At 35.4% G+C, this 17,579-nt stretch overlaps 1 protein-coding gene across 6 annotated transcripts in view; it reads right to left on the bottom strand.

Moving 5' to 3' along the window:
• Positions 1–17,579, bottom strand: part of KATNAL1 (katanin catalytic subunit A1 like 1) — a 77,776-nt gene that overhangs the window by 15,737 nt on the left and 44,460 nt on the right. For all 6 annotated transcript variants that reach the window (XM_032314748.1, XM_032314750.1, XM_032314751.1 and 3 more), the window contains exons 5-9: positions 10,656–10,783; positions 10,002–10,107; positions 5,449–5,607; positions 4,156–4,282; positions 1,820–1,954 (exon numbers count right to left, since the gene is read on the bottom strand). In XM_032314748.1, coding sequence (XP_032170639.1) covers positions 1,820–1,954; positions 4,156–4,282; positions 5,449–5,607; positions 10,002–10,107; positions 10,656–10,783 — 655 coding nt within the window. The remainder of the gene's footprint in view (positions 1–1,819; positions 1,955–4,155; positions 4,283–5,448; positions 5,608–10,001; positions 10,108–10,655; positions 10,784–17,579) is intronic.

Raw genomic sequence — 17,579 nt, 5'->3', positions numbered from 1 at the left:
CCAAAATAACTCAATGGAAAAAGAAAACTCCTTTTAACAAGTAGTGCTCGAACAACTCTCCCTCTCTCTCTATATATATATATACACGTGTATGTGTGTATATATATATATGGAAAAAAATGAAGTTCAATCTCTGATACTACATACACAAAATTACTTCAAGATGGATCATAGATTTAACTATAGGTTCTACAAGAAAAACAAGAGAAAACCTTTGCCCTTTGGGGTAAGCAAAGATTTCCTAAGACACTAGAAGTGCTATACATAAAAGAAAAACTTGACAAGAGAACATCACCAAAATTAAAACTTTTGCTTATCAATAGACTTCATAAAGAAAATTGAAAGGCAAACCAAACTGGAGGAAAATATTCACAATGCATGTACCTGATGAAGAATTATACAGCATTAATAAAACAACAAATAAATTAATTGAAAACTGAGCAAAGGACCTGAAAAGACATTGCACAAAAGATATACCAATGACCAAGAGGTACACAAAAAGGCACTCCACACCATCAGTCACCAGCAAAATGCAATTTAAAGACATAATGAGATAGTATTTCAGACTTAGTAGTATTGACTATACCAAGTGTTGGCAAAGATATGAAAATACTGGAATTCTCATTTGTTTATGGTGAAAGTGTAAAATGGTACAACCATTTAGGAAAACACTTTGGGTACCCAAGGACCCACTCATTCTATTCTTAGCCATATTGCCCAAAAGAATAGAAAACATTCATCCATAAAAAGATTTGTACAAGAATATTTATAGCTTCATTCATAATAGCCCCAAACTAGAAATAACTCCAATGTACATCAAAAAAGAAATAAATTGTAACATAATCCTATCAAGAATAAACTACCAATCATGTAACCATATGGATGAGTCTCAAAACATTATGTTGAGTGAAAGTAACAGACACACGAGAGTACAAATGTTATGATTCCATTTATATGAAATTTAATAATAGGTAAAACTAATCTATGTGATAAAAATCAGGAAAGGTAATACTTATTGAGGGTTTGAATTAACTGGTAGGATGCACATAGAAACTTCCTTGGGTCAGAATATCTTACATCTTGAGTAAGGTATTGATTAAACAGGGATATTCACTTGTCAAAACTCACCAAATTACACACTTAATGGTTATCCATTCAATTCCATGTATATTTTATTTCAATATGAAAAGAAAAGTAGTCACTTATGAAAAGTTCAAATCATCGATAGGATGAAGTTATATTTTTCAAAGCAGTGTATTTTTAAGAAAATCCCAAGAGATCTTTATTTTTAGTCACTTAAGATTCAATGAGGACTTTATGGGACCCCTGGGTGGTTCAGCCAGTTAAGCGGCTGCCCTCAGCTCAGGTCATGATCCTAAGGTCCTGGGATCAAGTCTCACATCGGGCTCCTTGCTCAGCAGGAAGCCTGCTTCTCCCTCAGCCTGCCACTTCCCCCAAGGCTTGTATTCACTTTCTGATTCAAAAAAAAAAAAATTTAATGAGGACTTTAAATATAAAAGTAAAACTTTGGACATCCTATCAAACTTATTAACATGAATACTGCTCTGAATGGAAGAACTGCTCTGAAATGTAAGGAACTTCAGTGGAGTACTACTGTGGCCTCTCTTCTGATCTACTACAAATTGTTTTGTGATGCCATAAACTTTAAGCATGCCAAAGGATTAAAAGAATTTAATTAAATTTAATTAAAAGGATTTAAGAATGCCAAAGGATTAAAAACTTACAGAAACAGAAAAAGGTAACAGGAAGTAAAAGAAAAAACCCAACATATAGATATAGTAAAAGGAAGGCATCATACCTGTTGGGAGAGGTATATATATCCTTTTTTCTAGTCTCCTTCTCAGAGCTTCATCAATGTCCCATGGGAAATTAGTAGCAGCCAATACCATAACCATTTTGGAAGGATCATCATTCTCTAAAGCTCCTCCAACTCCTATACACAATAAAGGGGAAAGAAGGCATTTTTTTTTTTTACAGTCCTTTATTCTCTCATTCAACATTTTTAAACATCTGCCAGAGGCTTTGTCATATGCTCAATGATGAAAATAATGCAGTCCTTCTGACCTCTGTATGGTGGCAGAACCAGACACATCAACAAATGACTATAAACAAGGAGGTAATAGAATTCATATAATCTATTACGGGAGTCTAATCCAGTAAGAAAAACCTTCTTTTTTCCTGTAAGAAAATAAGTGTATAGTTGCTCTGAAAAAAAAAAAGGCATGGGAGATCATGCTGTTTTATTCCTTTTCCAAATCATGAAGTCCCTCAAAAAATTTTTATTTTAGTTGTTAGTCTAATTTATTTTCTCAAGAAGGAAGAACAGAAGAAGGTTCACATTTGCTAATGTACTAGCATACAATCATAATATGGCAGGACATACTGCAATAATTTTACCCTTCATACTTCTAAGTGACTTGGAAAAAATAAACAAAAATCTGAGAAAGAACCTAATAATCAGTCACTACTGAAAATATCTTTTCTTTTTATACCAAATCAAACACAAATACCTTGAGTCTACTTTTTCAGAATTAAAGTTTTAGAATAAAAAGTTTCAGGTTACACAATGGGAACTCCAGAAATGTGCAGTAACAACAAGAACAACAACAAACACATAAAAAACTCAAAAACTTTATTGCTAAGAGTTTCTAGTTGTGGCCTGGCTTAACGAGGTAATGAATTTAAAGCAATCCAGTTCAATACTGTATTTCCTTAACAAATTATTACCACACTCCTGTTTCAGTCATTATCACAAAAAATCAAGCTATCCAATTAATAATCAACAGTCACAAACACCCCTGGATGAAATTCAGCTAAATTTATAGTCAGTGATATTTTTGAAACATCTAATGTGTTTCTCCTCTAGATCCCTCCCCCAAAGTATAACATAGTCACTTTTTTCTCTCATACTTTAGCATAAACTAACATGATAAACTCATGGAGGGCAAGGACTCCTATTACTCTGTTTCACACATGCCTACAGTGCCTGGCAATGTATACAACACACATGGTAAGTATTCAGTAAGTATCCACAGTTGCTGTAGAACCATAGCTATTTCCAAACAACACATTCTGGATTTTTTTTTTTTTTAACACATTTTACATTTGCCACACAACTACCAGAGTAATAAACCTCTAAAGGCAATTCTGACCCACCACTCTCTTCCTTCATTGCCGTTTCTTTGTCTGAATAACGTCTGCCAAAGTTTCGAAGCCCAACTCGGCTGTTTCCTTCCATGACTCCCTTAATCTGGGTGGTACGTCTCCTCCCGTGTTTTCACCACACCTAGATTAGTTCTACCACACAATTTTAAAATGCATTATTGTTAAGTTGCCTGCTTCCCAACTAGATCAGTGGTTCTACTTTTTGGCTTCAGGATCTGTTTGTACTCTTAAAAAAAAATTACTGAGCTCCAAAGAGCTTCTGTGTGTGTGGAATAATTCATCTATCAATATTTACCATTAGAAATTAAAACTGAGAATTTTTAAATGTATTAATCCATTTTAAAGTAACAAATCTATTCTTTGTTAATTTAATATAAATAACATTTTATGAAAAATAACGGTTTTCAAATCCAAAAAAACAAATTTAGTAAGAAGAATGGCATCTTCTTACATTTGTAAATCTCCTAATGTCTGACTCAACAGAGAACAGCTGGATTCTCCTATCTGCTGCTGCTTTCCATCTATTATGACAACCCAAATGTCTTCCAGCCTCTGAAACACTCCACTGTATTCTCGTGAGACACTGAGAGTGAAAAAGGGCAAATAATGTCTTGATTTTATCATGAAAATGGTTTAGCCTTCACAAACCTTTTAAAAGGACCGTAAAGACCCCTGGGGCCCTGGACCACATCTCTGAAACCTCTGCAGTCCTAGTAAGATCCTTACCGGCCATGACATTCCTTTTCTTTGTAACCTCGGAACCTGAAATGGCATGTGATTCATAACACATTTGCAGTAAATGCTATCTGAGTGCATGAGCAAACTGAACAAGCAGGTGGAGAACAAATGATTACAAATAAATTCAGGCTGCCTTCCAGTCCACTCACTGAGAATTTCCACAGTATGAATTGACCCAAAATTCACAAAGGAAATGTAACAGTTTGGGGACAGTAATTAAATATCAATTACCATCCATCTGAATGAGTAGTTCAGACTTGACTCTGCGACTTGCCTCATGTTCATCAGAGGTTCCTCTTCGACTACAGATAGAATCTATCTCATCGATGAAGATCGTGGTCGGCGCATAAAATCTAGCCTTTGTAAAAAACATTTTAAAGCAACCATTCAATGAACTCATAAAATAATCTGAATTTTTAATGCCATTTCCTCCTCCTAAAACAATGCTTTAAAAAAAGAGCAGAAATTTCTTACTGCTTTATTGCCACCGTTTGACTACTGACAAAGATTAAATCGTTTATATCAGAAAATGGAAATTTCGAAGAATAAAAGTTAGATGGTTGGTGAAGATGGGAGACAGACACATGGGGATTCATAGTACTATTTTTGTACTAACTTTTGTGTTTGAAAATCTCCGTAATATAAATCTTCTTAAAGATAAATTATCAATCTCCATCTTCAAATATATATTCTTAAATAACTACTGCAAGTCCCTTCCGAAAAAAGAACAAACTTTTATGACAGATAAACTTCTGACTTTTAAATTAAATACTAAAATACACCCTGCTCAACCAGCTCATTAGAAATCCAGAAATATCAGGAAGCCTGGGTGGCTCAATTGTTAAGCTTCTGCCTTAGGCTCAGGTCATGATCCCAGGGTCCTGGGATCAAGCCCTGCACCAGGCTCCCTGCTCAGTGGGAAGCCTGCTTCACCCTCTCCCACTCCCCCTGCGTATGTTTCCTCTCTCACTGTGTCTCTCTCTGTCAAATAAATAAATAAAATCTTTAAAAAAAAAAAAAGAAAGAAAGAAAAAGAAATCCAGAAAAATCAAACCACACATATTTCTAAAGTGTCTTCTACCCTTTCTGGATAGGATGCCAAAGGGCTTTCTCGTACCTCAAAGAGAAAGATACACTGAAAACACATCAACTACTCCACAAAACCCACCACTCCATACCTTACTCATGTGTCAAGATGGAACTATTCAACTACATCTCCATTTGCCCTTTTAAAAACAGGGCACCCTGGGGCGCCTGGGTGGCTCACTGGGTTAAGCCTCTGCCTTCAGCTCAGGTCATGGTCTCAGGGTCCTGGGATCATGCCCCGCATTGGGCTTCCTGCTCAGCAGGGAGCCTGCTCTCCCCACCCACCCTCTGCCTGCCTCTCTGCCTACCTGTGATCTCTCTCTGTCAAATAAATAAATAAAAATCTTTAAAAACAGACTCCCTAGACGAATGGATGTAAAAGGGGTACCATTTGCCTACACAATCAGTTCTTTGAAATCTGAATATATCGTCACTCACCATTTCAAACAACAGACGGACTAACTTCTCAGATTCACCTCTATATTTAGATGTCAGTGTAGAAGAGGAAACATTGAAGAATGTTGTGCCACATTCAGTGGCAACAGCTTTAGCTAGCATAGTCTTACCGGTGCCTGGGGGTCCAACCATCAGTACACCCTGAAATTTCAAAAGATGTATTAAATGTTTTAGCAGATTAAAAAGCATTCTTATAAGGTATCATCAGCTATTGATGTACATAAAAATTTTCCCATCAAAAGATTAACTCAACTGTCACAGTAAAATCACAGTGTATTTGACATAAGTATCATTTCATAGATTTAAAAAATGACTGATTTCACAAAATATCTCAAATCAGAGGCACTTAGAGGTGGGCTAACAAAAGAGCCAGGCAATAAGAAATCTTCTGATACACTGAGAAAGAACCTACCCAATTTTCTTAAAGTTGGAAGAACATAAGTATGTGTAGACTTGAGCATGGCTTAACAGTGACTACTCTGTTTAAACATAACGAAAATAAGATATTTTCTACCACATATTCCTTGACCTTCTAAGGGACAAAACCTGCCTTCTACAACACATAATACACAGTTTTAATCAAAAAGTAGAGATCTGGGACACCTGGGTGGCTCAGTTGGTTAAAATGCTGCCTTCCACTCAGGTCATGACCCCAGGGTCCTGGGATCGAGTCCCACAAAGGGCTCCTTGCTCAGCAGGGAGCCTGCTTCTCTCTCCCCCCTGCCTGCTTGTGCGCTCACATGCGTGCTTTTTCTCTCTCTGACAAAATAAATAAATAAATAAAATCTTTAAAAAAAAAAAAAGGAGAGATCCACCTATTAGTTAATAAGGTAACTAAAATCCAGTGGCAATTCAAGCATAATCAATTCAGCTAGCATTTTATCAGCTTAATGTGCTAGACAATTAACAGTTCATATAAAATAGTTACTGATGAAAGAACTACTAAACACAAACTAAAAACTAAATCTTAGTTACCTCTTACCTTTGGCAACATACAAAATTCTTCTGTAAAAATAAATCAATAAGGAGTAAAAGTTATTCAAGAACACCAGTCCTCTGGTGTTGAAGGCTACTGGATATTCAATACTCAGTATTTTCTTCTTCCAATGGAAATTCAAATACATAGTTAACACTACATTTCTTTTGTATATTGGTTGGTGATCTTTAAAAGAATTCTGTCCCATTTATTAATTTAATTTAATAAGCTCCTGGGGATTTAAATTTTGAAAACTATGCACACATAAAGTTTCCAAATTCAGAAACTGTCCAAACCCTTTCCTATTGTGAAAATTAAAGGAAAACGCCTTTAAAATAGAGCTGCAAGGCCAGAAGGGGGAGCTCTTGTGTCCTACAACTCTTAGTCAATTGCAAACCCTACTGGATGAGACCAGCCTTACAAGTCTACATACACTACATTAGATACTTTACCAGCCAGGCCTGAGGAAGAAAGGTTTTTCTCCTCCCTGTGGCAACAATGAGAGAGTGTCAAAACCAATGGGAGAGTGTCAAAACCCAGCCAATGAAAAACCACTATACTGTAACCTCAGACTTTACTCCAATAGATTTTTTCTTTTATTTCATCCCTCCTAATTTCCCCTTTCCTCTATAAAAATCTTCTCCTTTGCTCTCCAAACTTACGTGTGATTCTGCCATAGCCTGTGTCCCAAATTGCAATTCTCTGCTATTCCTAAATAAACCCATTTTTTGGTGATAAAATAACCAACAGATTTATTCTTAAAGTTAACACTAGTTATAGAATTCTGACACCTAGAAAGAGGATTTGAAACACTACTTACATAAAAAATTTTTTGCTTTCCAAGGAATTTGTAGCTGTGCATGAGATGGATATTTGAAAACTGTACAAACAACTAATGGTATAAGCACAGCTATAGCAAAATTCATTATTTCTCTAATGTCCCTTTTGAATGCCCTCTCAGTTTCTGTAATGTCTTTCATGTGGCCACCTCCAGTAAGAGTTAATTTCCAACATCTCCTCTATTTCCTGTATCTACTTCTCTACTGGCTCCTTCCCTCAGTATATAAACATACTTAAATCTGTCCTGTTTAAAAAAGAAAAAATCCTTTGCTTGACCTTACAAACCCTTTAGCTACTATCTACTTCTTCCCTCCTCAGCCAATCTTCTTAAATTGTTCATGCTCACTATTTTTTCTTTATGAGCTACAATCTGACTTCTGTCTCCACTAATTCACTAAAATGACCTAATTTACTAATCCAATGGTCAGTTTTCAACTTTTATCTTCTGTCCTTCTCCCTGACCTCTGATGGTGCTGATACCTGAGGTTCATTCCCTTCTTCCTGAAAGTCTTCACCCTCTATTAGTTCTAGAAGACTGTTCTTCCCTGACACTCCTCCTACTGGACTCTCTTCCAGTGCCTTTCAGCTTTCCTCCTTCCCTGCCTCTATATTCTCAAAGCAACCAAGCTTCTTGCTCTTTTTCCTTTATGGACCTCCTTGAACAATCTCATCTACACCCATATTATTATTTTAATTTAAATTCAAATTCTATCCTAAGCTCCAGAACTCTACTTCCAATTATTGCTGAGTATTTATCTAAACATATTTTGTTTCTATTTAAACCTGCTCATCTTCTCAATTTCCAGTATCAGTTCACAGTTCACAGTACTGTAAAATAAAGAATTTGGCTGTTCTTTTCCCCCAGTTCCTGGGAGGTAGATTATAAATCCTTGGAATTTTCAAAGTGACAGGAGTGCTCTGTTGTTCACGTGAACCATGAATTTTACGCTGAGGTACTCATGGTGGGCCCCTGTATAGTTAATGCTAATGAGATGATTCAAGATGGTAGCTGGCCTTCCCAGAAAAACCAACCATGGGATTAGAGGGACCTTGAGCTGTACAAGATCAACTAACTAGACCTAGAGAAAGAAGGGAGACTGGAGACTGAGACACATGGGCAGTGATTCAATCAGTCATGACTATGTGGTGAAACCTCAATAAAAGCCCTGAACACTGGAGCTGGAGTGAGCTTCCCTGTTAGCACTATTCTATGTACTGTCACACACCCACAGCATCCTAATTCTATGGGCAGAAAACAGAAGCTTCACTTTCAGCCTCCTTGCAGATCTTACCCTATGCATTTCTTCCTGGGGCTAGTTCTGATTTGTCTCCTTTTGCTACGTTAAACCTGTTATTCTAAGTACAATGCTTTCTTAAGTTCTGTAAGTCATTCCAGAAAATTATGAAACCTAAGGGGGCCCCCAAATTTATAGCCAGCTGGCCACAAGTGAAGGTGACCTGGGGATGCCCAAGTTTGCATGTGGCATCTGAAAGGAGGGTAGTCCCACAGAAAAGTGCCTTCAATGTGTAAGTTTTGGCTCAGTTTGGGGTCGCTGTAGTCAGAAGTAATTGCATACTCCTTCAATTCAAGACTGGAATTTGAGAGTCATACAACTCGCACCCTTTCTCTATAAACATTCAGTCATAAGTTATCATTTACCTTTTAAACATCCCTCACAAATCCACCCATTTTTCATAATCAAATAACAAATGCCTTTGTACAAGTCCTGTTGTTCAGCTTGGCTACTGCGGCCAACGTGATTTTCTACATGTGCAAATCACCTTCCTGGTAAAGACTTACAGGGCTCATCATGATAGGGGGGGTTACACCTACCATGCTGTCTTAAAACTCCTACAAATAGCTATTTTAAGACTTTTTTCTCTCTTTTAAGTATTGTTTTTAAAGTTATAATACAGAGGAAATGTACGGTAATATATTACCAAAATTAGATAAATCTATACCAGTCTATAAAAGTATTTAAGTTATTGAAGACAATCAAAATGCCATGAGTATTCCAAGCTATTTGTGTTAATATAAAATCTCTCCTCCTCTTTACTTTTAGGCATGTCAAAAGAGGAAGAGATACTGAGAAGAGAAACAAACCTTCCTAGCTAATTCAGAAGGGCAGAGTAAGATCATGGGTTTTACTTAACTCTACTGAGCAGACTAAAGGAAGCCTTTGCCTGTGACTGAGACCAAAAAAGTTCCAGGCAGCCATTGTTAGAAGGGGATTTTAATATGCTAAAATAAAAACAATGGATTTAGGAATAGCCCTGAGCAGGCTTTTTACCCTAAAGTAGAGGGCAGGTCTAAGAATAATACCAAGCCTAAACAAAAGTGATCAAAAAAATTAATTAGTGAGAAATGTGCCAACTTTCAGAAAGGTATTTATTTGATCAAAATACTTATTCTATAAGACTATCTACTATTTAACTTGCTTATTTGCAGAAACAGACATCTAGAAAATTTTTAAAGCTAATCCCTAGCCCAGCAAACCTGAGGGCAGTGACTTAACTAAAGACTGTAGTTTCAACACTCTGCTCCTCTGAGAAGTAACTCACCTCAACTATAAATTCAAATCCAGGTGTTAAGAGGGTACACAAACCTCCTCCAACCTTTACCAACTTGGTTAACAAACACACAAAGTAACCACAGTGATGCCGTTCATTATCATGCAAGCATCATCTTTAAACCAATTTTATTTTAATAAATGCTCACCTTCCATGGCCGTCTAATCCCTTTGAAAAAGTCAGGCATCCACATAGGGAGAACAACAGCTTCCCTCAGCAACTTCTTAGCTTCTTCCAGATCTGCTATGTCATCCCTTTGCAAGAGAACAAAGTTTCATGTTTATTCATGGACACCTTGACTTACGGTCAATACTAATTTTTTTAAATAATTTTTTATGAAATTAGTATATTAAGAACACTATTTTAATTAATATTGCATAAAATGATCAGTGAAAATATACTGTAGTTATTAATTAGACATGCTTGTTTGTTTTTAAGATTTTATTCATCAGAGAGAGAGAGAGAGCACAAGTAGGGAGAGCAGCAGTCAGAGCCGGCAAAGGCTGGTAAATGGGAGAAGCAGGCTCCCTGCTGGGCAAGGAGCCCCGATGTAGGACTCGATCCCAGGACATGACCTGAGCTGAAGACAGACACTTAACCCACTGAGCCACCCAGGCGTCCCTAATTAGGACATGTTATTGAATTAACAATCTTTGTCAGTTATGTCAACATCAAGTTAACATGTAAAATGACTTGGTTAGAAGAACTGTCCTGTCAATTCTACACATGCATTTATTATGGAAGAGACTAACATTAGACTTGTTTTCTCTGCTGCTTTAATTCAAGAACTTAAAAGACTTACCAATGAATGCTAGGATTCCTGGATACAATGTCTCTCTCAAGAGCTTCCACCAGATCCTTATCATACCCAGCACCATCAAATTTAGGAATTTCACCATCACTTGCACCATCTTGCATATTCTTCCTTCCCTGGAGACAGATATAAAAAAAGTACTAGTTAATAAGAAGATAATTTTAATTAACATCATTGAGCTTTCAAGATATTAAAATGTAATAATTTCAAAGTAACTTTTCATTATTTTAATACACTGTTTTGTGATTATCCAAATGCCGTATCTGTTTATTTCATCAGAAACAGATGAACTTTATTACACACTTCTTTACATTTACATCCTTGGGGGTACAGTTTCAAGTAAAACTAAAATGATCCTTGCTAGATACTTCTAAGTTTGTGGATGTGGGGAATTTCCAGTGCCACCAAAGAATATATAGAATATTAACGGAGAGGAAGAAACAACATTAACTTACTGAGAACCTACCACATGGCAATAAATCACAAATATGTTATCTCATTTAATACTCACAACAAGGTAAGTATTATTATCCTTATTTTTTTTACAAATAAGGAACTGGAACTCAGGTAAAATACCCTAATCAAGTTTAAAATTATTAAATGTCAGTCAGAGTAGAGATTTTAATGCAGCTCTTTCTGACTTCTCGAACATATGCCCTTTGCACAACATCAGACCACCTCACGCCTGAGTCAGCTTAAAGCTTAAGAGCTTTACAAACTATGAATCCTATGAAATTATGAAAGCCAAGAAAGAGGCTACAGATGAGGAAAGCCTTGGGACTCTGATCTGCATCTTACAAAGCCTTTTTTCCCTGTTACTCTTAGCACCTCCCAGGATTTCCTCCCAGTAAAGTCCTTGGACCACATCACAAAGTCACAATAATGATAATGGTAAAAGGACCTTTTTAAGTAGTATTATTAAGACCACTAAAGCAATATACTTTACCCCAAATTCTTTATTTAATAATATGGTGGCTTTAAAAAAGAATTACATGCTCTGGTTTCTGTGGGGTTCTGCCAAGATTTATTCAGCTTTGAAGGGCTTTAAATGAAATGCGCTCAGTTGCTAGAGATAGTTCAACCACTGGAACTACTTCAGGGGACAGAGCCAAATACCCTTCTAGAGTTTCAGCCCCATAGTTACTGTCTAATACAAAAATGAAAGGGAAAGTGGTCCAAAAATGTGTGAATTTCCTAAGCTTAAATCTGAAGAGAGAACAGAATGAACCTCTCCTACCACACTTCATCTGAGATTAAGCATAAGCTTGATCATAAGTGCTGACAGGGGACTAAATGGCTCCCCTTGGGCAAATGCTTGAGTTCATTAAGCCACTAGGTAAATGACCAAACAGTACTCTTGGTGACTTGACCCAAAAAACAAATAATTTACTGTATCTGGGTAGCACGGTGACAATATTAAGCTAAATTTTCATAAAGATTCTTATATTTCAGATGATAGATACCAATATTGACACTATAAAGAGAGTATATTTGTGGCATACTTAACATGACAAACATAAATATTTAAAATAAGCTCAGCCTAGAATCACACTTTCTAACACAGGTAGGACAAGGCTACGAAGTGACATTCAAACAAATCACTGGCAATTCCCTGTAATCATTTTTAAAACGCTTCTAGAAGTAAATCAACTAAAGAATGCAACAGCAACTGATATATCTGGGACTTATTAACATGTCATGATAGGACAGTCATTGTAATTTGAGACTTAAAAAATTGTTTAAAAATATAAGCAGACATCCATTTTAGTATGAATTCCCAAGTGGTAGAGAAGACATGATAAATACTGCCAAGAGAAAGAAAAAGCTGTACACTTACCTCAAAGTAGTAAGAACCAGAGGATTTAAGAATAATTATGTGAGCATCTGTCTAATACATTTCATTGTGTTAGGTTTTATCAGTGAATGAAAATACACTATCTGCCCTCACTGAGCATCTAGTCTAGCAGGGGAAACAAGTAACATGTAAACAAAACAAAAACACACATAATCATAAACTGTCAAATGCTATGAAAAAACTGAGTGGTCCATGTGGCTAAGAATTGAACAAATAAAACAGACTGGAGAGACAGGCAGAGGCCAGCTCACCCTGGCCCCTATAGGCCACAGTGAGGAGTCTGGATTTTATTCTAAATGTACTGGGAAAATATCTGAAATATGTTAAATAGGGAATGACAGGATCCGATTTAAATCTTTAAATGACCCTTCTACCTACCATGTGGAAAAAGGATGGAATAGAAGCAGAAGCAGAGAAAGAAAAACCTGTGTTACAGTACTCAAGGTCAAGCCTTTCAATACACAGAAGAGGAAATGTGGGGTAAGCCAGTCAAATGACTTCCCTAGAATCCAAAGTTTATCAAAGATAGAGTTGAGATTTGAATATAAATTAAGTACTCCAAAAAAGATTCTAGGAACTCTTCCAAGTCAAAATGGTGAGGTTATTAAAAAACAAATTTAGATAAACTAAAAATAAGTAATTTGGTGACATTGGGAAATCAATAAAATGGGTGATCATTATCTTTTGTAACAAATACTCAAACTAGAATAGGGATAACAAATAGAGGTTACTGTGGTTTCAGTTAATGAGCTAGATTAACTGTAATACCTAAAAGAGACTTAGTTTTCAAGCAATAAAGATAATCTCACCCAGATTATTACCTGAACAGTTTCTAGTAATAATAATAATGATAGCTACAGTAACACTGAAATGATCTTGGAAAAAAGTCTTTGCTTAGATTTTCACATTAATTGACAAAGGTCAACATAGCAAGAATTTGATATTTAGCATGAAGTCTAACAGACCTTTTTCCTCATTAAAGCAAATATTTTAGCATCTTTTTACTAACATCTAAATTACCCTTATCAAGAAAGGTTTATTAATGATCTTTCATTAGTATTGGCTAATAATACTATGTGAAAAAAAATGAGGCTAAAATTAGTGACTAACGCATTATATAAAGTCAATTAATGACACAATTTGGCCTAAAGTGCAAATAATGGTTTTTACATTTTACTGCATGTCTTCTCACATTGGCAGATTAAGTAGAAGACAGTCAGTTACTAGCTCTCGGTCTTGCATTTCAAGTGACAAATGAATTGCACCCAAAAAGAATATCCAGGGCAATGAAAATTCAGAAACCACATCATATAGAGGAGGATCAGGGACACTAGAGACATCTAATGGAGCCACATGACCAACTGACCTATTTACCTCTATTTCCTCTATATTCGTCCAAAAGAAAGAACCAGGACAAATTGAAAGTAACAAAAGATATAAATTTCAGATCAACAAAATAATTTTCTAACAATGAGTTCTAACAAAGGGATCATTGCTCTTGTTAGGTTGTGAGCTACCCAACATCAGAATTACTAATTAGTAATTAAAAACAAAAAACAAAAACACTGGCCCACAATCACAGGGATATCCAAGCTCATCTGAACTCTGAGCTCCACATCACGACGTTCATAGCTTGAAATGGGTCACAAAAATATTTGTATCACAGAAATCAGCTGATAGTACAAATCAGGGCTTGATTTATTACTTTACTAATGGCCTAGACTTAAGAAAATAATGGGGAAAACATTAATAATGCAAATGAAACTTAAAAGTATGCCATTTCTACAGCTGTTACATTGTAAACAGCATAAAAATTAATGAAATATTTTTCCATTATTTGAAAACTATTAACTGCTTCATCAAAGTTGCCCAAATAATCAGTGAATGAGTGAACTACCAACATGTATTTCTACTGTTTTACTTTCATCTTACTCATTAACAGAAAAAAAAAAAAATACCAACCAACATTCATGTCAGAACTACATTTTTATTCATTTGTTAACTGCAACCACCATAGGTTGGCTACAGATAAAAAGAGCTGAGCAAAAGTCAGCAAAGGCATCCTGTGAGAGTCCATTCACTCTACAGAATTTACAGTAAAGAGTACTATATATTTAATTATTTGTAAATTATGTGCTACACATCCTTTATGTCAGTCAGATTTACAATAAATGTGTGAATGTGTATATACACATTTTTTCAGAAAACTAGTTATTGAACATTTAACAATACACTGCTAATTAGATGATCATTATTCATTAAATAGACCCCATAAGACAGTATCCATTTCTTCATAAGAAAAAGAAAAATTTTTCTGAAGTCACTGTTCATTTGTATAATCACTTATCAACAGTTCTCAATCCAGTTTACAACATCTCTTCACATCAGACTCCCTAGACTTAACTCAGTGATGAGAAGCAAAGTATTCAATAAGAGCCATTTGTTACATGCAATTCAATGAAATGAAGTCCTTTAAGTTTAATAACTTTAAATCAATTCTATTAATATAATTTACCATCCTTTAATCTGAATTCTACTTAAAAGCATATGTAGCTTTAATCATGAGACCGTAATAGAAGCACTGCTCATTTCGCTAAGAGTTAATTAACCATGAAGTCATAGTCTTAAAAATACTTGAGAATCAGTTTTAGGAATTAAATTTATTTTTGGTGGTAACACAGAAACATTTCCTCTGCTACCTAGTATTTTTTTTTATTTTTAGACCATCCTTTTTCAATATAAAAAAATACATTTGTTATTTCTATGTGTATTTCTATACTGACTAGAGGCTTAAATAGTTAAATACTAATACATCAAATTTTCTCAGGTACATTCAAATAAGACTGAAAAATACAGCAGTCAAAGTCAAATGATTTATCTCACTCCCTCTCATCAATAAGAAAATAACCAACATGAAGCTAGAATCACATTTTTTTGAAGTCTGTGTTCCCTGTACCAGCAAGTCTGACTAACACTAAGTATGCACATAATAAAGGTGTGTTAAGTAAATAAGGTAACAAACTGGCTTTTTGATGACTCTGTGAACCTCAGAGAGAGAAAAACTGTAAGAGTTGAACAACAGATCACTATACGAAGTGGTTGTTACTTATTGAAAAACACTATTTTTAAGCTTGGACCCACCCGAAGCTTGTCAACAGTTAAAAAAAAAAAGAGGGGAGAAAAGATTTAATCACTCCCAGAAAATGAACTGGAACTCTTACAAGAAACAGGTATTCATGATGCATTAAAATAAGATAGTAAGCATTTTCAAATAAGAGACTATATAGCATACTGGTTAAAAGCTCAGGTGTTAAAGAATTTAACTCCTAGTTCCCCCACCTACTTGTAGGTATGACTCTGTGCCTCAATTTCTTCAAACGCAGAACAGGGAAAATACTGTTGAGGTCACAGGAATTTATAGAAATTAAATAAGCCAATATACATACATGACTTCAAAACGGGGCTAGTACAGGTTAAGTGTACTCAAGAACGAGTAACATCTGCTACTGCTATTATTAGTGGCCCCATCACATAGTTTGCAACACTAAATTTAAAAATCCAAAGATACTGAGACTCTTGGGCAAGATATGTAATTTCTCCTGTCCTTAAATTTTTTTTTACACCTATAAAGTTAAGCGGTTTGAATACAGCAGCAATTTTCAAACATTTGACCAGGACACAATATAATAAATTCACTTGGGATGAGCTACTATATACTAATATAATTATGATTTAGTTTTTTATATATATTCATATAACTCAGTATTTTTTTTCTCAAAATAAGTGTCCTTACTATCACTAGAGCATTCTGAATTTTCTAGTCTATTCTTTTTATTTTTTAAGGTGGTTGCAATACACAAAACTAATTTTTAAAACACAACGGGGACTACAATATCTCTAAGGACCCTGCCAATACAAGGTTCTCATTTTCAAATTATTATTCAAAGGCCATGGATATCTAGCAGTTTCACCTAAACCCCCTCAAACCCTATCACAGCCTTCAGTGAATTTTAAGGACACTAGTATTCTAAGGGGCATTTGAGTGCTTACAACAATAATAACTCAACCAAGTACACTTTTCAAAATCTAATAAACTTTGCATGAGTTTGTTTTTCTAAATTGTAGTCCCTTTTGTGTCCAGAGTGACTCAGAAAACATCTTTTATCTTCAAACAACTGCAGACTTGGTTTTGTTTTTTTTTGTTTTGGTTTTTTTTCTCAAATAAAGGACTAACTTTCCAGTGACATTCTCAGTACTTAGATGTCAACGAAAGAATAAGAGTTAGAAAATTACTTGGAACTTTTTAAGAGACAATTTGCAATCTCCAGAAAAATGTGACATTCAACAAATGCTGCCTCATTGCTTTGTTCTTTGCTTACGAATCACTCAACATTTAGTTAATTGTTCTGGGACTCCTTTCTAATCCAATCCATATTTTTAATCTAGTTTGGCAGGGTTAACTACATAATATGAAAAAAAAACCCTAAAATAAAGAGAGAAAAGATCTGGGCACAAACTCATATTCCATTTCAAGCTCCATCCCTTACTCTCTGACCTTGGGCCAGGTACTTCAGCTCTCTATCTCTGTTTCTTCATTTATAAGATGACTACCTACTTCATGGGACTGTTCCCAAATTACCGTCTAATCACTCCGAATGGTGCTTGGCAGGGAAGCATCCAATAAACCATGACCAAGATTATTCTATTGTGTTATGTTAAATTAAGGTAAAGACTAAAAGTTCCCCACCCTGTTCTAAAATTTACGTAAAAGCTACCAGCAGAGTAAGCGCTGAACTTCAGCCCCTACTTTATGCTTTAAAATGCAAACCAAGGTCAGCTGACAAAAATGAAGAACAAGGGAAGAAACAAAGATGACACATAAGGTAGAGATTTTTAAGTATCTATTCGGTGGGTTTTGATAATGGTAGAAAACCAGTTCAATTTCACCAGCAGGAATCATTCATTCATTCATTAGTGCCCCCTCACGAATCCCAACAAGTATCAAAGATGGAATCACTCACTGCTTTATGGTATAATAGCTCTGGCAAATTACAAAA

This window comes from Mustela erminea, chromosome 15, assembly GCF_009829155.1.
Source record: "Mustela erminea isolate mMusErm1 chromosome 15, mMusErm1.Pri, whole genome shotgun sequence".
NCBI lineage: Eukaryota > Metazoa > Chordata > Mammalia > Carnivora > Mustelidae > Mustela > Mustela erminea.
The sequence above is the reverse complement of the archived record's forward strand: the minus strand, read 5'-3'. Positions and strand labels throughout refer to the sequence as shown.